Genomic DNA, 20,982 nt, shown 5'->3' on the forward strand with positions numbered 1-20,982 from the left:
TAAAGAGCTACGCAAAGCATCCTCAAGGAGCATGCACAGGTCCTTCTGTGTCCGAAGTGTAGTTAAGGAGCAGTCACACAGGAGATGTCCGAAATGTTGGTCGTCATATCTCCGTGCGGCACGCCAACGGTTCAGGTTCGCGTTCGTGCGGCTTGCCGGAGGTTGTGTTTCAGATTCACGGTTCGAGGGTGCAATAGCGGGTGGTTTGTGGCCTGCGAATGCTCTATGAAGTGCCGGTTGAGGTCGGATAGCGTGTCTGGCCTTTCCGTCATGACTGTTCCCCATGTTATTTTCGTTTGCTGGAAACCAGCAGCGGTCCCCGGCTACCTGTTGCCGGCCCGCCATTTTTTAGGGTTCGCCCTCGCGCTGTGTGCGTAGCCCTAGCACATGCGGCGACCCAACACGAAAAGCATCTGAGCGTCCTGTTTTCGACTGTCTCACCGTCGCCCCTTGGTGGTCACGTCGTACGATGTGTATTGGGATACTTCTGGTCACAGGTCATTGTCGACACTCACTGGCAGTCGAGCATGGAAACGTATGGGTCTATTCCTCCGAGCCATGGCTTTGAAAAAGGCACGAAGCTCTGTAAAGCATCTTACTGAGGAAATGGTGAAGGACGGCTTTCGCCGCCAAGCACATGGAAAAAGTAGTACCGGGGCTTCACCATGCGCGAGGGTTGAGAAGCACAGATGCTCACAGTGGTCCCCACGCACGATACTGGGACGGCAGACGATAGCACCGAGCGCATCCTATGAGAGCAACAGAAAAACCACGTACAGAGATTTCTTTCAAGAATGCAGCTATGTAGTTTTCCGCGAGGGATGGGAGGCTACCCCGGGGCACCAGCATGCAAGTCGCGCAATAAATAACATCTGGGAGCCGCATCGCATCCAGTAGCACAGCGGCATCTGTGAGCATTCTTAACGCAGAAACCGATGTCTGCTCCCGTTTTATTTGCCATGCTACGCGGGGTACTCAGCGCAAACCGGAAAAAGAGATTCCGCGCGTAAGAGACTGTATACCGCTTCCGAGGTTCGGTGACCAGATTGTCGTGCACGTAGCAGTCTACATCAAAAACCACTCCAACCCAACTCACAGTCTGCGCCCAGGGCGAACTGCACCCGTAGTCTCCTAGCTGTAGATAATGCCCCTTATGGCGACGGAATTCGCAGTTTTAGCCAAGGAGACTGAACAACTATGTTCTGGTCTTTCAGGTACTGTGTATGTTGGGGTTTTTAAGTACTGCGAATTGGCTGCGAAGTGGGAAACTAGAGCAAAGTGTACAAGTGGGCAGCGCTGTTTGTTAAAGGCCTGTCAGGCAGATCTGACACAGCTGGCGGCAGATACTCTCGTCTGCTGAGCAGTGACGCCAACAAGGCGCCTGTGAGTCGGCGGCACTCGAGGTGCAGAAAGAGGTAATATCCCGCGTCGCAACGCGACCGTGTTCGTACAAACGTGGACGTCGTCGAAGGTTTCACTAGCTATGGAGCTCCCATACCACGGAAGTCTGGAAGTATGCTAAACAGGTAGCTGACTTCTCGCCCGTTCCCTTCAGTAGCAGGTGGTAAATCACAGATAGAGTTTCAAGGAACCAGGTGTCTGAGCGATGTAGTGCCGCGCCACGATCTTCCGGATACTCCCAGTTCTGCACCCACCACCTCAGCAGCGTCGGATCCATCCACAGGGCCAGCAGAGTTCAAAAAAAGTACAATGTCTCGAAGTGCAAGCGTACGAGCTCTACGTCAGGAGTTCACTATTAGGCGGGCGTCGCTGGTCAGAAAATCCCATAAAGTGATCGATATGTGCGGTTCGTCATCGATATCGGCCAGCGCCACTTGTGGTACGCCTACGGACACACGAAAGTCATGGCCAGTTCAGTGTTCTCAGTGGGCCGGGCGTCGCACAAGTCGAATTTGACCAGCACGAGAGCCAGATCAAGGAGCCACAGCGAAGCCGCGATGAGCATGACTAGCAGCCATTGGAACATTGCGGTCAGCCAAGTCGCTGGGTGTCAAGGTGGGAGGTTCTGGGTGTTTTCCGGGGGCCAAAAAGCTCCGACCCTGTGGTTAACTAGCACAATTGCCCAAGGACGATTCGTAGGCTGATTTTCGTCCACAAGGACTTCACGTGCATACGTATAACAGCATCGGAGATCCACTGTACACTGCAGGGCGCTGTTTCGTGCATTCGGAAGTGACTGACGGGGCTTGCACGTGTTGCCTCTACAGGATTCTAGCAGTTACTTTGCAGTCGGCCTGGTTCGGCGTTGGTTGGTTCTTTGAGTGTCATGCAACGACGTTGAGGGGTTATCCTCTTCTCTGCTGGCCATATTTCGCCGATACTTTAAGCATATTTCCGTTGCGGCTGCATTTAAATTATTTCGGCGTGCAAGATGGCGGCTACTGCTGATAAGGTCGACCTGTCTGCTCCCAACGGGGGTGAATGGCAAATGAGTATAGATACGTATCGAAGCGGCTTGAATATGAAAAAAGAAGAAGACTTTTTCGACTGTGATCGCCAGTATGTGTGTAGAAACTATGCACCAGTGCCAGTAGTTATCAGCAAAGGCAAAGGCGCTCGCGTGTGGGACATCAACGGGAATGAGTACTACGATTTCCTTGCTGGCGTCTCGGTGAGTCGCTTTTTCAGAGAAGCGATGGGCCATCGGTGTCACGTCGGACGACGAATGGCAACAGATATCGGAGTGAAAGCCTTCTTGGTACTGGTAATGCGTGGCGCGGGCGGATACGGCTTGGGCTACGGCAGAATATGGCAGGCTAGGTAGATGCTAAATATTCGTGGTTGCTTGCCGACAGCAAAGTCTGGGCAATTTAGGCGCCGGCGTAATGTGGATCATGTATCTTTCTTTTGATCACGTTAGCTTCGCAAATGCTCATAGGTTCAGCCACCATATCTAGAGTGTTACCTGGAATACCTGTTTCAACTATTCCTGCGCCACATGGCGAAGAGGTGTGCAAGTGAAATCCTGGTTTTTCCTGTGTCAGACGTGCAAAATCATGGCATCTGTAAACTGCCGGAAGTCGTCAGCGAATCATGTGCAACAGGGTTAGCTCGTCCTCGACAGGTTTATCGTATAGCCGCGTATCGCGCTTTAAAGTGGCACGTCGAAAAAGAAATGGTGGGCCATTCGGGAACGCGTAACCGTCTTTGTCTTTGCCCGTCCAGAGTCTCAGCCAAGGGCACTGTCACCCCCGTGTCGTAGCTGCGCTCTGTAGGCAAGCGACAAGGCTAACTCTCACCCTAAGATCTTTTGGAAATGACATTACAGGGCCAGCATGCAGGTTCATGGCAGAGATGTTTGGCTACGACCGCGTGCTCCTCATGAACACAGGTAAGCCAGCAGCAGCTTTGCTTTTCCGTGATGCGTGGCAGGGCGGTGCTCTACTTCTTGATGCCTTGCCTAGCATGAAACACTAAATGCCAGTAGCGGCGACTGAAGCCTCTCACAGTCAGCAACGAGATAATTCTCGAACGCGTTCTTGTGTGCGGACCAAAAGTTGATGCAGGACCTGACCTCGCGTCAGGCATAATAAGTATTGGATTGGCTTGTCATTGTGCCTGCAGGGGCCGAGGCCGGCGAGTCTGCTGTAAAGATAGCTCGGAAGTGGGCTTACGAGGTGAAGGGCGTCCCCCATGACTCTGCCAAGATCATTCTATGCAAGAATAATTACTGGGGGAGGACGATCGCGGCATGCAGCTCATCTACAACGTTTGAATGTTACAACAAGTAAGAAGCAAATCACCTGTGTTGCCCTCCAATACGGTATGGGGTGTTTCACTCGCTCTGAGCAGAGTTACTATCGTTTGAACAATGCTAAGCCCTAACGAGCACTGGCAAGAATCGTCGACGAGAGTCGGAGAACCCCGAATCTCGGGGAGAAGACTCGGTTAGTCCCTCCAACAATGAGCTTTGTGCGTTTGTCTTTCTCGCTTGGGGCGGTTTCAGCTTCGGTCCGTTCACCCCTGGGTTTACGCTCATCGATTATGACGACCTTGATGCATTGGAGAAAGCACTGGAGGATCCCCACGTCGCAGCATTTTTTGTTGAGCCCATCCAAGGGGAGGGCGGGGTGAACGTCCCTCATCCAGGCTACCTAAAGCGAGCACACGACCTTTGTAAAAGCAAAAATGTGCTGTTAATCGCTGATGAAATACAAACAGGCCTATGCCGAACAGGCCGGCGTCTTGCCGTAGATCACGACGGGGTGCATCCAGATATTCTACTGTTGGGCAAGAGTCTGAGCGCTGGTGTGGTGCCGATTAGCGCGGTGATGGGGAGCGCCCAGGTCATTGATGTGTTGACGCCCGCAACACACGGCAGCACTTTCGGTGGCAATCCGCTTGCATGCGCTGTGGCAGTCGAGGCTCTAAGCGTTCTTCGAGACGAGAATCTTGCTGAGAGAGCCGAAAGACTGGGAATCAAATTCAGAGACCGAGTGACGAAGGAACTGCAAGGGCGTGTGCCATGGATTAAGGAAATTCGGGGGAAAGGTTTATTAAATGCCATCGAAGTTGACTCTGACTTGGTCAACCCTAATGACATTGTAATGAAGCTGAAGGAAAATGGCATCTTGTCGAAGCCGACAAGAGTAAAGGTTCTTCGTTTCATTCCTCCTTTGGTGATTACGGATGATGAGCACGAGGACGCGACAGCCAAAATCATTAAGTCATTCCTTGCTGTCGACGAAGAGCGTCGGAAGTGATCCTTCGGCGACGGCAATAAGCTCCCAGGATGCAGTGGGTGTGCGTATCACAAGCGATTGCTTGGGATATCACCACGGTGTGAGTGTTTTTTCTAACCTAGTAGCCTTTTGCGACGCTATGGTCCCCTATGGGGTATGGTGCTTGTTGTAACGCTCACGAGGACCACGGGCCTAACTTGAAGTTTTCTTTCGTGCATGCCTATCTTCGGACCCGGCGGACCCATCGGTGACGCCAGAGTCACCGGCCAAGGGATGCGCACAGTTTCTGCAGCATTTTGTGGTGGCGCTGTCGCGCCATGAGAAGCCCTCCACAGCATGTTCCGTAGCGCGATCTGATAGAAAATATATAGTGCACTCTCGAGACTGGAACGCAAGTATACATGAAGCAGCTTGTCGCCTTCGGGACTTTACAGCAGCGGCACACGTATCTCACCTAGGCATCGACCTCCAGTCCACAGATGTAGCTGACGGTGCGGCACACCGTTGCTAGGGCGCTGCTCTAGACATTGTGATTTTTCCTTTCTTCGTCAATGGTTGTGGACGAAGGGAAAAGCGAATCGAGCCCCACGAAGAAACTGTCGCTTCAAGCACGTGTGGACGTATGAGCGTCGATGCTGTCGGGGCATGCTCTTCGGGGAGGGCGTTACGCAAGCGAACAAGGCGTACATTAGCTGCTCTGATACCGCAAGTTAAGATCGCCATTTGAGCAGGAATGCACCGATGTCACCACCTGGGGGTCAAGCGACTTTGGACGTCAGAAAATCTCCAGTCTTCCGTATTCCCCTGCTTGCGTGCTGCTTTTTTTTCAAATACTCTTGTTTCAACCTGTGTCAGTGACCTGAGGCTTTGCTGCGCCAACGTCTAGACTAAATGCTTGTCTGAACGAAGTATGGAATATTTTCTGTGTAAAAAAGACCTTTTACCTACAATTGTACGGAACCTAACAAACCTCCGAAAAAATATCTCGTTATTCTGTTCTGATTCCCCGTGTAAACACACTCAACGAATAGCACGACTCAAGTGATGGCACAGAAGCAATTGGGACAGAAGTTGTACGGAGCTACGACACTATGAAGACCACCTTTCACGAAAAAAACGATGACCCATCGACTGGTTACATTTCAAGTGAAAAAGAGAGATGTGACACTACTGTCCGAAGTCCGTTGTAATCAACTATGTTGGGGTCTTTGACAAGATGAATTACTCAGCTCCAATGCGCTAGCGAATGCGCGTACGCTCGACGCGGGAGGGTACCAACATAAATCATTGGCGGTATATCTGTAGGCTGAGGACCTGAAGAGAAAATTCGCGCCGGTCCTTCCGCACATCGGAGATGTGAGAACGCGTAAACAAATACACATTTCTATTGCCCCCTAGTGTGGCGTCCGCTCCCATGTGGAAAAACCCGTCTGTGCTTATCTGCCGCAGAGAAGAAGAAATACTGTTAGATAAGATGGAGAACTCTTGTTACAATACAGCACTCTGCTTGTAAAAACAAGATATGGGAAACGATAACGTGCACGTTCCACGGCTTGTCAGGGGAACACCCTTTTTGGCTCTGCATTACAGAGAGAGCATGTCAAACGCTACCGTGCATACCTGCGGCAAAAAACAGGGGGCGGGTGGTTCTGGGCACACCATGCTGGTAACTCCTGTAATGAATGTGGACGAACCAGGGAAGGTAATGCTGCGACGCCCTCATCAGGGCATCTCGACCAGGAATAGCACTCTGCGTCCTCTTTTGTTTTTTGCCAGGAGTATCCTTCAGTCATTTCTTTCCCCTTTAGGTATTTAGTCATTCTTTCACGATTCTTACTATTTTAGCGTTCAAAACGTTCAACTGCGATTCTCCGAAGATGCAGTGGATTCCGCTTGACAGCTTTTTCAACGGGCTCATGGAGTCACCGTTGCTTATGATAGTCGCCTGCGTGGGCATGTTCAAAATTGTTGGAGGGCTGTTCAATAGTGTGTGGTGCGCTGCCGCCGCTCTGTTGCTACGCGACTGCGACCTACTTACCAAAATGCTTCCGGAGAAGAAGGCATACTGGAAGGGTCGAACAGCTTGGGTCACAGGTCAGCGAAGCATTAGTTCGTGCTTGGTTGGCGTCCTTCTCTGATTGTCAGAAGTCACTTGTCGTGTTCTCACGAGAGCTTGTGTCTCTGTGTAGGTAATACACGCCTCACTTTTACGTTCGGGTTTCGATGGTGTGTACTACGCTCAGGTGCCTGCAGCGGCATTGGACTGAGCGTCGCGCGGCTCCTAGCGATGCGTGGCTGCAAGATTATCATGTCCAGTAATCGTCCGGAGGCACTCAAAGCTGCAGTTGATGACATTATCAAGTTCTGTAACAACAAAGGAACGCAGAGGAAAGAAAGCGACTTCCTTGTCTTGCCGTGCGATATGCTTCACCTCGAAACTTTGGATGAGACGGTGACGAAAGCGAAGGAATGGCAAGGCAAGATCGACTTCTTGTTTAACAATGCCGGTGAGTCCACGCTTAATAGATAGTTTGTACACGCAAGCCGTGGCCTGGGTTTTCACGTTCCTAGTCTGCATGAGAGGAAGTCAACCGGGATAGGCTCAGATGTGAAGCGTTGCAGGAGATGAAGCAGCACTGCATACTGCTTTTTCGCGGCTGAAGATAGCTAATGTCTAATCTATGCTATTCAACAGGTATAATTGGAGTTGGCGCCCTCATGCCGTACAAATCTGATGAGCGAGTCGTTGTTGTCGATTTACTCGCTCAAATGAAGATCACAAAATTGGTTGTGCCAATCATGAAGGAGTCGGGTTTCGGCCACATCATATTCACGGACTCCATGTACAGCCGCTTCGTCACCGGAGGCTTTGCTTCGTACTGTGCGGCGAAGCACGGGCTGCGAGCGTTTGCGGAAGGACTCGATAGTGAGTGGATATTGCTGCTTCCTATAGCGACCGCATATTTGTGCTTGACAGCTCCACATCTGCGTAGCCCTACTCCGGGATTTCGGGCTATACAATGCATACCGTTCAGGGGACGCTGACACATTTTCTCGTCTTATCTTTGTTTTTCACCGGCGATTCCTGCATGTACATTGCTCTCGGATCACTTGCAGGAGAGTTCAAGGCAAAGGGATACAACATTGCCGTTACGAATATTTGCCCGGGATGGGTAAACACGCCCATCTATTCGAGAGCTGTAGGACCGGCAGAGATGCCAGAGGCGATAGACTACAAGAGCAAAAAAGTTACCATCGGTAAGACTATGAATGTATTCGCGGGCATGATAAGACCGATGTTTTGTGCTGGAGCAGACAGCACTTTTTTTATAGGCTTCTAATTGAACGCGTGAATCTGAATACGTCCGCGATCATGCCGTGACATGTTATCTATACCTGTTGCAATCTTGTTGCCTCACCAGGCCTCTCAAGCGACTGCGTTGCGGAGAAAATCCTTAAATCGTCTTCGAACAGGTTGAGCGAGTGCTGGGTTTCGCGGAACCCAGAGCTTCTGATTGCGTACTTCAACTACTATGTTCCCTTTGCCACTCGTATCTTCCTCGATGCCGCGGCGAAAAGCATGTGTGCTGCAACAGACGAAACAGTGTCCGATATTCTCGCTCAAAAGGCGATCAACATCAAGCCGAAAGGAGAGGAGCTCCGATGAAGACAGCGTGGAATCGGCGGCAACTCGTCTGTGCGTCCAGTCCCATGATAAATGAATGGTACAGCGGCGCCTCGTACCGCATAGGATTGTGGTTATTTCAGTCTCGTCCACCCCTTCCGCCTTCGTGGTCGAATACGCTACATTCGGCTCAAGCTCGGCCGTGCCTAAAGGCGCCGTATAAAACTGTGTGCCTGTAAGGTGTTCTTCGGCAGGATGATCTCAGGTAATATGCTTCTGTTTGAAAGTTGTTGTGATGAGGTGTCAAACAGACGGAAGTGGCACACGAATAACGCCTAAGAGTCGGTTCTTTATAGGCTCTGCGTGGAAACGTATGTGCGCACTTTGCGCCTGGCATCATTCTAGCTCCTCTGCACACCGCAACGTAAGCTGCGTCGAAAGCGAACCGAGAGAATCATAGGTCTCTGTGGGGCCTCTTGAAACAGTTTCCTATACTTCGTAGCCTTCCCTTTTGGCGTGATTCATTCATACCAAGGCCGGCCATGGCTCGTAACTGCTCAGACCATAGCCACATCAAAGACTGCGATTCAGGTATCGACACGGCTTACGGCAATCGTTTCTGGCCACTACTATTTTGACAGAATCAGCCTAAGTCGAAGAACCCTGCCATACTGGGTTATTCATCGCATCTACTGTAGAGCTGCTCTAGCCACGCCATACACACGAAACATTCTACAGCGAACAGCAGTAGAAAGCGCTGTGGGCGGCGCTACACCTGGTAGGTGCCGCCAAACAGCGGGTTTTGAACTAGGGGTAAAGCTGTGTCAGCCAAGGTACACAAGAAAGGGCCAACGTCTCTTACACCCTACAACAGTCGCTCTTAGTGTCAGGTTGCATTTGGCATGGGTGCCTGAGACAGAGCAAAAAATTTCAGCCTGCCCCTTCTGGCTACAACATGGGTTAGATCATGCAGTCCCGTATCCGTTGTTCACGCAAGCTGGGCACTCCACCGGGAGCGGGACTTGCTGTCAATCGGCAGCAGAGCAATGTATCTCGTGCTACTTTGTAATGAGGACCACGATGACAGCTGATGCTGTTGTATTGTGTCAACGGCAGCAGTTGCATTTAGTATTCTGCCGCCTGGCTTTGGGGTGTGTGAACCTCTATTTACGGCAGTGACGGCGGCTCTGCACAGGGAATCCTCCTCTACCTACTCCATAGTCTATGACACTCTTTTTACTCCATACGTCGACAGTCTACTGATGGGAAACAAACTGCGGAGCGCGCCGCTCTCATAACGCTTCGTTTCGCGAAGAAGCGCGGCGGGTAACCAGTGGAAGTTCACCGGAAATTTGCACTGTACATCCCTGCAACTCCATAATGAGACGAACATCGTCGAACGAGTGAGGGCATTCTTTCGTCGCGTCTACGTTGATCCGCATTGCTGTGAGACCCTGATAAGGACCAGAAAAGCGAGGAAGGGCGCTAGTTTTTCCTTTGAACACGGGCTTTTTCCCGATCGCAGGAGCGCACTCAGCAGAATAAAGGTGCGTATAATAAAACTCGGCCGCCAGAGCTGTGAAAATGGACGACACTTCCCATAACCCAACGTCTCCCGTAAGAGGATAACCTTAGAAGCAGGCGAAATGAGTCATGCGAAATATATTGCACCCATGTGTGTGATCTCTGGGATAAACGGGCACACAAATCACACGTGTCTAGTTGCTTGTCTGGCAGCTGCTGCGTTCTGTTCTGTGTATCTTCCTTGTCAGCAAGTGAGGCACAAGAAGAAAAAGCCCTTCCGCACGACTTCACATACCTAGAATTCATTGGTCTTGTTCAACTAGACGGGTCATTGGGTATCAATCACCGCCTACAAGCTGCTGCCGTCGACGCAGGAGTGACCACCCCCCGCATTGTCTTCCCGCGTGCTGGCGCTGGCCCTGTGCCGAACGACAATCCGTTGTGTGTGTCTGCCGGCTGGCGTGGGTTTTGACGTCGGCCGCCTCCCGGCATGTCAGCGTGATTTCCCATGAGGGCGGTGACCAACTCTTCGGAGTTTGGGACTTTTATAGAGAAATCGTTGGCGCATCGTGTCTTCCATTCTTACCTGTCAAGTCTGTCTCTGGCTGCCGTGCCTGTTCTGCTTGGCTCCCCGCTTTTGGCTTGTGTGCACAAAGAGTTTGTGGGCAGCTGTAGGCCCCGGTACTCCTAACCTTAACGGCGTTTGACTCGGGAGTGAGTGACGTCATGACACGCCGCGTCCATTGGTAAGTAGAGGCTTTCTTTGACCCAGCGCTTCACTCTGTTCCATTAACGACCTGGGGAGAGCCTGTCGGTCTGTGTGGATGGAGCTCTCTCATTGACTTCCCTTTTTTCATCCATCTAGAACGTCAGCTCCAGTTGTGAAACTACAGACTTTATTTTATCAGGGCCTGCGCGGCGAAGGCATTCGCAAGCGGATGATTGGCAGAACGAGAAAAGCAGGCTGCCCGAACGAGCTGCCGAGGCGTGCCGCCTACAGTTTTCGGCAATGGTGAATCACCTATGGCTAGGCAGGATACTGGAGATACAAACACACGAAGCTCGTTGGTTTTGTTGCTGCTGCCACCCGCCAGAAGCACGAGGAGCTCCATTCAAAATTGGGGGTACGCATGAACTCATTTGGCTTAGGGCACCCTCGACAAGTTGTGTTGAGCAGGGCGCATCCTGCGCGTGGAACTTCGAGCGACCATGGAAGGCCGACGGGTATGTGAACCAACGTGGATTCTGGGTTTGGCAAGGCCGTACAGCACCTGCAAAGGCATCCGAGGGAATTCACCTCACGCGTGCAGTGCTTCTCGTAAGCCAGCTCTCAACGATGGGCACGCTGTCATCACCACGGCGGAAGGAACATACGGTTTTTATAATTCCATGAGTTGCTGCCACTTTGACGTCACCTCATTTTGTTCACCGCAGAGCCCCCATCAAAATCTCACAGCTGCAGGCCACCCACTATCGCCTTCTTTCGACATCTCGCTGCCGGTTTTCTTGTCTTCCTCGAACGATGTAGTGAAGTGCAGCACGGAACCGCAGGCTTTGTTGTTGCGTGGAGGGGGGAGGCCGAACGCGAGCCCAGAGGATGCACTGCGTGTACCAGGTGGCATGAAATCCACCGCTGAATGCTGTAAAATGTTGGCAGATACTTACGACGCAGGAGTGTTGCATGCGTCGACTTCCCTTCATTTGGAAATCCGTGATTCAGGGGTACCTGAGTCCTTCCGGAACATCGGCAGTTTTAGAACGAGCACGTCTGCTGCAGAGGAATTGTACGACCTGCGCGACGAACCTCTCGTTCCACAGAGCTCATCTAGTGACAAATTCCGGCACTGCAGTGAGCATGACGCTGATCTGCGCGAGGGATATGATATCACGGGTGGGTTCAGTCATATGATACCATCGGAGCCGCTTTTACAGGCTGTCGAGGCGCGCGGAATGGATCATTTCTCCGCCCACACCGTTGTCGTTGCAGACACTCATCCTGAATTGGACTCTCACATGTCAGGAACGCGCAGTCCGATTCATCCAGAAACCCAGGAGGAGGCATGGTCGGATATCGTTCTAACGAGAGGCCAGGATCCAGGCAGTTCCGTCGTTGGGTCTGCGGTGGTGGGGACGGCCAAGGTACGGAATGAAGCACAAGCGCAACCTGGATCTTCACTGAGTATTGCAGAGCAGCATGCGCATCATGAAGGTTTTGTTGGGTTCTGTCCGTGTGTAGTAGCAACCCAGCACTCTCTGCAAGTGCGTAGCAGAGGTAGGGAATTCCCAACTGTGTCCTCCGAGCGGGACATACCTGATGTGGAAGGCAACTGTCTACGTACGAGAGTGGACGTGCTAGGACGACCCGACCCAACAGACGGAGCACTTTCGCTTCCGGCGCGGTTACTGCAACACATATGCCAAAGGGTTCGGGCATATGACCAGCAGAGAACGAATAAGAGTCATTTACTCATCGTTGGATCTACCGCTCTCATCGGATTGACTTTTGCAGTGCTTCTTGTATGTGTGGCGCACTCGTTGCTAGACAAAAACACTGGAGATGGGAACCGGTTCTTCAGTTAGAGGGAGGTGCCCTTTACCTGATGGGGGAAACCAGCAAGCGAAGAGTGGCGCCGAGATATCCACTGCAAAAACATCCAGGGAACCGTCTTCCTTTCACCACACACCCAGCGAAGTGTAATGCACTGGCTGTGACGCCCGTGTATATCGTGCGGTCCAAAAGAAGCGGCGGCCAGCCTCGTTCGTGTTGATCTTTGCTGATGGCGAATGCGTTTTCGTCAGGCGTGCAAGAGCAGCTATATGCAGCTACGAAAAATGCAACCCAGCAGGAAATTTCTAATTCAGTGAAAACGTGGCTGACGTGAAATGATGTACCGCCAGTATCCGTACAGAAGAAGGGCGTACGCGGGCACTGGGATACGTCGCAGTACGTAGTGGTTCCAGATTTCCGCTCATCCGACGTTGCAAAAGTAGCGAGGAGTGCGTGAGCGAACGTGGGGTGATTGGGCAGTTGACCATCCGTGCCCACTGTCTTCACTTACGCTCGATACTCCCAACAATGCATCAAAACGGGTGTCAGAGGTCGCTCGCCCTGAACAAGGCTAGGTTATCTCGTGTACCAACATGTCGCCTTGACTACCACGAATTGCATTCCCAGCATGCAGACGCTCTCTTCGGCCATTCATCATCTTTGTGGCACCACCACAAGAAACAAGATGTTGTAATCGTGTATCAGAATCCACAGCTCCCCTCAGCTCTTCTTAGGGAGGCAGGCCTTGGTCTGCTACGCGATCTAGTAGCCATTTAGCTTAGCACACCACAGTCTGCCTATACTGAAGGGTACAAGCGCCAAAAAAGGACTGCTTGCCACGAGGGGGGAGTCGAAGACGCGGGGTGATAAACTGCACGGACCACAGGGGAAGGTGCAGTGGAACCCGGTTTCGTCTCATATTCCCTTCCACCAGAGTGCGTGCGCAAAATTATCCCACAGCGCCTAGTATCTTTCGCCTGCGGGGGCTCCCACTGACACGCCGTAGCATAAATGCACCTCCTGGAATCTGAAGATATGCACGCTGTAGAACGGCTTGCGGATTCCTAGATTGACATGGCACTCAACCTTGAGAAAAAGCGGCATGCGCGATTGTTATTGAGATCCTCGGTCTCACCTCAGACCTGAGATGCCTGCAGCGGCTCCCGCCATCCCCCTTCCGGTAATCACCCTGCCACACCCCCTCCTCCAAGTCTCTTCTGCCGTTCAATGACTTCCGGAAGGAATTTTATCAGAAACGTGGTCGACTTCATGTTGGGGGAGTCCTCCACCGTATGCGCCGAAACGGCAGCAGGCTGTTTCCATAACGGACCAACAAGCACGAGGGGAAACAGAGATGACTTGTGCTTCTGAGCAGGCAAGAACCTCAACCTTCTTGCTTTCTATTTCGCACGCAACACGGCACAAAGCGCAAACGTTATTGTCTCTTGCCTCTCACACAGTCTGCTCCGTAAAAAGACTTACAAATTCTGCACTACAGAGGATGCCCTCGATGATGCCCGCAGCGAACGCGCCGCAGTTGACGTGATTCATATCTCTTGGAATGGAAATATATTTGTTGAGTAGGAGCTGCTTGTCGTTTATCATATCTGCAAAGAAGAGTAAATTCCGCAGCACACCACCCGCCAGCTCCATGCACATGTATAAAAAAGCTACCCAGATACATGTGCATAGTCTTCGGAAAAAGAAGTAGTGTGGGACATTGAAGAAGGCACAGAACACACACCGCCCTACGCATTGCGAGCAGCAGAGGGCATGCAACCACGGAAGGCGTGTTGCACTCACATTCCAGTTCGTTGTCCTGCGCCTTCAAGAGCTCTCCACTGTGGCCAAAGAGGTAGCGCCACGCGCAGGTCGAGACAAAAGTCAGGATGCTAAGGACCTTGATCTCTCGCTTCTTATGCCGCTCTCGGTAGACTAGCAGATCGAGGATTTTGTACCCCACACGCAGGCCTAGCTCGTGGAGCCTGTACGCAGGAGATAATGAAAAGGTAGCATTGCCGAGCGAAATATCTGGCACATGCCTCACTGTCTTGATTTATGGGCAAGATTGAGGGCGCCGTAGTCTGGTGGTGCTGCTGCCGCGTCGCCTCTCGAAGGGTCACTGAGCTATGCTGTACTAAACATGGCCGCGAAAAGGCTCTTACCGGTCTTCCATCCGGTAGCCCTTCTTCGCTGAACTCAGACAGTACTGGACGATTTCAGAGAAGAGGAAGGCGAATACGCTAAGACTGACCTGCGTTACACACGCACGCGCAAACGAGGGGTAATGCGCGGGAATGCTCCGCTGACCAACAGCGAAGAAATCATCTGTCGACACCTTTCCTGCTCTCCAGAGTGCGCTTTTCAGAATAGCCTCATCAGGGCCCGTCGTCGTCTCCGTCCAGCCTTGTTGTTGTCCCAGGACACATGTGTGCCATAAACCCTCGCGGTAGTCTTACCTCCTGCTTCGACTTCTGCAGGGTACGCTCAAGCAGAGAAGGGTGGCCCAGGGACTTGCGGCGCTCTAATTTATTTCGCTCCATTTTGTTCAGTACCGGGCGAGTCTCAAAACGTCAGAAGTACGTGTTGTCCCACCCGCCGTTTGCTGCTGCGTCGCATGCCCTGTTCAAGAGCTCGGATCTAGCACACTAATCCGACCACGCGGTCATTGCAGCCACAGTGAAGCAGAAAACGAAGCAACCCCGAAAATTGTGTGCAGTTACGCGCTGTTGAGGAGCCGGCCTCCCATCATCCGAGGGCTGTGTTCGATGAGCACGCACATAGACCCGCAGACGAGTAATCCAGCCGCCAGCACATGCTGAGCCCGGACGAACAAGAGCTCGACAAACTGAAACACGGAGAAGGAAGCAGATGTTGAGTTATGAATGGATACGAACTATGGATGTGACGCAGTGAGGGAAGACAAGAGACACCGTCAGAGCTCGTTTTTTGCTACTAGAGGGCGGAGTAGCACTGTGAACACAGTGCCAGAGCAGGTGTATAAAAAGCAGAACGGGGATTGACTGCCCCCATGCGACGACATCATAAAAAGATTCACACGATGAAGAGCCATGAACCGGCAGACTGCGTTCCCCTTAGAGCTCACGGCGCATGTCCATGCTCGCCTCGTGTGATTCTGACTGCTTGCGACCAGCTATGGCGTCAGCGATACCGCATTAGAGGACAGAAGTGGTATCACAGAAAGCCAGATGCTGCACACAGACGTTGCACGAACGAAACTAGTGAGCAGGCAAAGCTCGTGAATGTTCCTTCACACCCAAGGGATGGACTGCAAGCCTGTTTCCCTGTGTCTGCCCTCGCTGTTCCGGAGCCCTTCCGGTCTTGTGCCGGCTTTTCGACAGCTCAGAGGCAGCGTTTCGACGCCGTTCGCATTTTTCGTGCCAGCTGACCCACAGACTCGAGAGTTCTACGCAGCCTTGCTGCCAAGAGCATATCCCAATCAAATTTCGTAAAAATCCGTGGCGCTGCACTGGCGTCGAAACTGCTAACGTCTCATAACCCAAATTAATGCTGGCGAGTACTGTGTACCGCATGTACCACTGGTATGAAGACGGCAATTTTGATCTCTTGTCCCGCCACGTCCTTGCCATGTCATTTTCGTGTTCACGGACGCAGAAGTGCGCCCGTATTGTTTCTGAGGCTCCGCGAAGATGAGCTGATAGTCTTCGTTTCATTATTCGTAGAATTTAGGGCATGTACCGAGGATGGAACGTGAAGGGAGTCGTGTTCCCTCTTCAGCGAACCAGCGAGGTTAGCGCGCGTTTCCTCTGTGCAAAGACAGGCACCGCAAGCACGTGGAGGATTGCAATCAGCCCGAGCGCGTGGCTGCCGTTCTTTTGCGCATTCTGTGTGGATATCGTTTGTCATCACACAGAGTTCCCCGCCCTGGCACGGTTCCAGGTTCGCAGATTTGATGTTAAATACAGTGACACGCGGTGGTGCCGAGCAGCCCAGTGTCCGGGGGTGCTTTTCATCCTGAGCGCTGTCGGGTGTGCGACCTAGCCTTGGACCGTGCCTCGCTTTTTTTCTTCGCGGCAAACGCGGCAAGGTTTCCGTTCTTGCCAGGAGGGGCTGTTGGTTTTTGTCCTAGGTCGTCTACTGACGCGCTCAGGGCCAGCAATCCTGCGCAGCAGGACCACTACGCGGCCTTGTCAGTTCTTCTGCCAGTTGCGTTTTCACACCGCAGCTGGGGCAGCGCATTCAGCTTCAGCGCTGAAAGCAGCTGCACTTCTTCCCGACCTCTGTACTCGCTGGCTGGCCTACTGTGAAGACGGCTGTCCGCTTTTGCTTCAGAGCTGACTGTGGCATCGGGGAAGGGGGGCGGCGCCCCGCGCGATTCTTCCGTTTTCGAGCCGCTCCTCGGTGAAGGTTTTTTTGTTGACACCCCGGCACAGCCAGCCCACAGAAAATGTCCCCTCTTCGACCAAGGCATCAGTCTCGATTAAACGATCTACGGGGCGTTGCACCAGCCGGAGGCGGCGGGGCTTCACTGGAGGCTGTTTGCGGCGAAGGTGCAAGTAATGTTTCACCATGCGGCTGGTAGTCAGTCCCTTGGGAATTTTCCTGTCCCTACTGGTGTGGGTGTGCGCGTTGTTGGCGAACATAGTGATGGTGCGCTTCGTCATGTACCCCCTGTTCACTTCCAGCGAACGGGCCGAGGCATCGCGCACCCACTGGCTCTGGAGTATTTTCAGTCACCAGACTTCTCCGGAGCCCTCAGCACCCCAGGACAGCAGTGAGTGCACGCGCGGCCTGACCTAACGATTCGAGAGGAGTAAAGCGACATCGAGGGTACACGTTACCAACGCGCGTGCGACGGGGGCAGCAGCCAAGGGGCGGTCTGGGTAACGAAGAGAGATGCTCGGCAGACGGCCTCGTGAAGCTCTTTCGCAGCGGCGCGTTGAAAGGCAGCGCGGAAGCAGGCGACACCGAGCTCGGTATCTCTGTGTTTCGCCGGTAGTCGGCCTCAGCCTGGCGGGCTTTGCACTGACACATCAGCCGCGGCCTCTCGTGTCTGCGTTCCGCGCATTCGGTCGCCGATTTTCAGTCAAGACGCCTCTTCGCAGCGCGTGGGTTGGCTGTTGGTGGGAACCGACGGTCGTCGACTACACCAAAGCGCGGAATCAAATTGGAGGCCGAAAAAAAGAGGGACGATTCGGTCTTGATTGGTGTTCGGCGATGTGCTGGGACTGCCTTTTTCAGGTTACACCCCCCTCGGACTATTCCTACTGATAGTCTACGAGCTGTCGATTGGCTTGGCCTTAACTGCACACTGCTTGGCAATATTTACCGACCCGGGTTCTACAAAGCATGCGCCAGTAAGTGGAACGCGTGGCTGACAAAAGGCTGTGACTTATGTGGCGGCGCAAATCAGGTGGGCAGGCTCCCAAAGGAGATCCGACACACCGGCGGCGGAGAGGCGAGTAGTTGTTCGTGTGGCGCATCTCGCACGTGTGGCAAGCCGCACATAGCGGATGCAGGATTCTTCGTGGACCACGAACTTGCGACATACATACACATACACATATGTACATATATATACATATCGAATTGACGATCGGTAGAGAGCGACTGACGTGAATAGTTTGAGAGTTGAACTTTGCTGTGCTGGCGCCGCACACGGAGTACGCGAAGGTGAATCAGAGACCTCCATGTGCTGTATGTGACGCAGTCTCACGCTCCACCGAACCTACCTTTTGCTCCAGGGCAGTGCTCTCCGTGCGGGGACCGCTGGAAGCCTCCTCGCGCCCACCACTGCAAGGTTTGCAAAGAGTGAGTCTCGGCCGCTGTCAGCACCCCCGCTGGCCTTCCGCGATGCATGCAACCTTCTCTGGAGGTAACGCCGCCAGAGTTTCTGGTCACTCTCATCGCCATGGCGAACTCACCTCGCTCCCTCCACACTCTCCGTCCGCTGTCGCTGTCTGCGATGCCTCTGTTCTCTGTGCATGCTGCCCCTGTCCCGTACTGAATGGCCAGATTGCTCCCCTTCAGCGTTTTTCTGCGGCAACTTGAATTTCGAGCTGCAAGGCCGATGTGCCCGGAACGGCGGTGGTTGTCGTCGCCGGGTCGCAAATGACGCCAGGAATGGAAGCAGAAACGCCCGTTTTCTGCTTCCATCCCTGGCGCTACTATTATTCGTGGTTCCAAAGTTTATACGTGCTTGACCTGTGTGTCTCGCCGAGGCACTGGGCGGCGTCGCCCCTCTTACGCTGTCGCGTGATGATGTGCGCCCAGCGCACAGCCGTCATGCATTTTATGCATCACCCATCGTCTCGGCTTCTCCTGTGGGTTTGTAACCGGTCGTCTGTCTTCGGTTCTTTGTGCTTGTGGACTATCTCCGTGGCTGCCTTCAGGTTCGTATGCACAGAAGCTGCGCTTTCTGGCCCTTCCGCGCGGGTTCCTGTGTTTGCGTCGGTTGCTGGCGAGACGCCGACCTCATGCATCGCTTGACAGTCGCTGCATGTGTGCGGATGTTTTGGTGTCCTTCAGGTGTATCCTCAGGATGGATCATCACTGTCCATGGATAAACAACTGCGTCGGCTTGATGAATCAGAAGTATTTCATCCTCTTCCTCATCTACATCAGTAAGGGGCTTCACTTTCTGCAGTCGAAACGGCCGGCGTGGCCTCCAAGCGGGGCGCGGCACGAAGAACCGCCAGAGGGGTCGTGGCGGAGCTGACAAGATTGGCACGTGTGCCTCTGCGCTAAAACTGCGGTTTGATTCAGACGCAGTCTGTCGTCATCTTTCTTTTCAGGTTGCGCGTGCAGTATCAGCATCATCGTATTCATCTTAGGGGCCGTCAGGTGGTTCATGCTGACCGGAGGACAAAGAGAGGTAAGGGCTGGGGTAGCGCGCGCAGTCCTGCTTCTTCGTGATTCACGGCAGAGAGCCCGCAGAAGGCCGCCATGACTTGCTCTCGTTGCCCGTCCCTGCACTGTTTTTTCTTGGAACTCACGAGGCGGCGGGAGCACGCGCCCGCCCCCCCCCTACCTCCACCGCGGTGCCGTTTCACATAGCTGATGGGCGGTTGCCGTGCGGACTTCGTCTGCTCTGCTGCTTTCCTTTTACGTTTGCTTGGGATGGATTCAGGTTGTTGAAGCCAAGTTCGCAAGTCTTGCGCCAACGTGGCTTCTGATTTGCTCCTTGATTCTGTGCCTGGTCGTTGTCGTCTTCTTTCTCGCCATGTCGCTGGTAAGTTCAGCTACGTCTCGCGCCCCGTCATCCGTATGAGTTCCTCCCTGGCAGCACAGAGAACTGTGGACTGACGGGACTCGCTGCGACATGACAGCCTGCCGACAGATAAGCTCGTGATTGACTCGAGTATTCTTATGAAAGTCAAGCGATACCTGACGGGAGTCTCTGCGGCGACTTGCCGCGCATAACACTATAGTCGTGCCGTTCTTCTGTCATTCTGCTGTTTTGCAGGATTTCTTATCCGAACAGTGGGAGGCGCTGGAGACAAATACAACCCTTGTTGAGACATATAAAAACGCCCACGGCGCGCGGGTAAGTGACGCGTTGCCGTCCCGTTCTCAGGGAGACAGACTCTCCGGTGGCTGAGAAGCCCTCGCCTCGAGCTGATACCGTCATTCTGAATGAGGCTAGACATACGCGTGCCGGACTGTGGAGCATGCGTTAGTGTATGCATGTGTATGTGTGAACGCATGTATTTATATGAACGTATGTGTACGTATGTATATGTATGTGTACGTATGTATGTGTATGTATGTATACGTATGTATGTATATGTATGTGTATATGTATGCATGTGTGTATGCATATGTGGAATCTTTCTCCGCAGACGTCTTTCTTTCAGCACGTCGCCGAGGTCTTTGGCTCCAAATGGTGGCTGTGGCTCGTTCCGTGTCCGCCGTCAATTTCACCCGACTGGGCAGGTAGGCCGCAGCCAGCGCAGCGACTGCGGTGTGAAGATGAAGGGAGGCCCCGTGTCGGGGGCGAGCTGGTCATGAGAGATAGGTGGTGAAGAGTGCTCAGTTTCAGTCCGCGTCAAGGAACACAACTCTGAACTGCAGGGCGTTTTCGAGTGAGAGTGCGACACGAGGACGCGTGAACTGTTGGGCAAGCGTCAAGCAGAGAAGACTACTCTTCTGGGGGTGTGCTCGGGTGTGACTGCCTTCAGAGCCGGTGTATCTAGAGGAAGATGCCCTAGACCCGAGCCCACGGTTTTTTGGAAACGGGACTGTTGGCTCGACGGGACATCCTACAAGCGGAGACAGGATCGAACTCGCGTCTTCGTCTTTCGCACGGCAAAAGGCGGAATTGCGAGAGAGAATTCCGTCAGGAATGGTGATGAAGCCCACTGGAGTTGTGGAATAAACTGTGCAACCTAAAATCTGTCGGACTGCATCAGTCCGCGAAACTTGTCAAGCTAGCTTCTTTTTCGAAGCCGTATGATGCTCGTGGAGCCAATCTCCGCGGCGCAGCCGGCCCCACAATCGTCGAGGGGAGTCCAAAATTTATGATCTCTCCCAGCGCTACTGCATTTACAGTTATTTGTGTACCCCACGGGGCCCGTCTCCCTTCTCTGTCGTTCCCTTCT

The 20,982-nt window shown here is 53.0% G+C and overlaps 5 protein-coding genes across 5 annotated transcripts; 4 read left to right on the forward strand and 1 right to left on the reverse strand.

Moving 5' to 3' along the window:
* Nucleotides 1–2,392: 2,392 nt before the first annotated feature.
* BESB_052320 (putative ornithine aminotransferase) lies at nucleotides 2,393–4,724 on the forward strand (the record flags this gene model as incomplete). The annotated part of the gene is made up of 4 exons (XM_029363667.1): nucleotides 2,393–2,632; nucleotides 3,187–3,352; nucleotides 3,586–3,748; nucleotides 3,968–4,724. The coding sequence occupies 4 exons, from the start codon at nucleotides 2,393–2,395 to the stop codon at nucleotides 4,722–4,724; spliced, it is 1,326 nt and encodes a 441-aa protein (XP_029219590.1).
* A 1,856-nt stretch (nucleotides 4,725–6,580) lies between these two features.
* On the forward strand, nucleotides 6,581–8,370 carry BESB_052330 (putative oxidoreductase; the record flags this gene model as incomplete). Its single annotated transcript, XM_029363668.1, has 5 exons — nucleotides 6,581–6,797; nucleotides 6,947–7,210; nucleotides 7,399–7,629; nucleotides 7,821–7,961; nucleotides 8,126–8,370. 5 exons carry the CDS (start codon nucleotides 6,581–6,583, stop codon nucleotides 8,368–8,370), a joined length of 1,098 nt encoding a protein of 365 aa, XP_029219591.1.
* Nucleotides 8,371–11,061: 2,691 nt separating this feature from the next.
* Nucleotides 11,062–12,088, forward strand: BESB_052340 (uncharacterized protein; the record flags this gene model as incomplete). The annotated part of the gene is made up of 2 exons (XM_029363669.1): nucleotides 11,062–11,991; nucleotides 12,041–12,088. The coding sequence occupies 2 exons, from the start codon at nucleotides 11,062–11,064 to the stop codon at nucleotides 12,086–12,088; spliced, it is 978 nt and encodes a 325-aa protein (XP_029219592.1).
* Nucleotides 12,089–13,584: 1,496 nt separating this feature from the next.
* On the reverse strand, nucleotides 13,585–14,943 carry BESB_052350 (transport protein particle component, Bet3 domain-containing protein; the record flags this gene model as incomplete). The annotated part of the gene is made up of 5 exons (XM_029363670.1): nucleotides 13,585–13,713; nucleotides 13,883–14,007; nucleotides 14,204–14,385; nucleotides 14,566–14,654; nucleotides 14,860–14,943. 5 exons carry the CDS (start codon nucleotides 14,941–14,943, stop codon nucleotides 13,585–13,587), a joined length of 609 nt encoding a protein of 202 aa, XP_029219593.1.
* Nucleotides 14,944–16,951: 2,008 nt separating this feature from the next.
* On the forward strand, nucleotides 16,952–20,759 carry BESB_052360 (DHHC zinc finger domain-containing protein; the record flags this gene model as incomplete). Its single annotated transcript, XM_029363671.1, has 9 exons — nucleotides 16,952–17,114; nucleotides 17,624–17,739; nucleotides 18,093–18,193; nucleotides 18,911–19,005; nucleotides 19,177–19,256; nucleotides 19,512–19,613; nucleotides 19,848–19,928; nucleotides 20,224–20,317; nucleotides 20,563–20,759. The coding sequence occupies 9 exons, from the start codon at nucleotides 16,952–16,954 to the stop codon at nucleotides 20,757–20,759; spliced, it is 1,029 nt and encodes a 342-aa protein (XP_029219594.1).
* Between the last annotated feature and the right edge of the window lie 223 nt (nucleotides 20,760–20,982).

This window comes from Besnoitia besnoiti, chromosome IV (genome assembly GCF_002563875.1).
Source record: "Besnoitia besnoiti strain Bb-Ger1 chromosome IV, whole genome shotgun sequence".
Classification (NCBI taxonomy): Eukaryota; Apicomplexa; class Conoidasida; order Eucoccidiorida; family Sarcocystidae; genus Besnoitia; species Besnoitia besnoiti.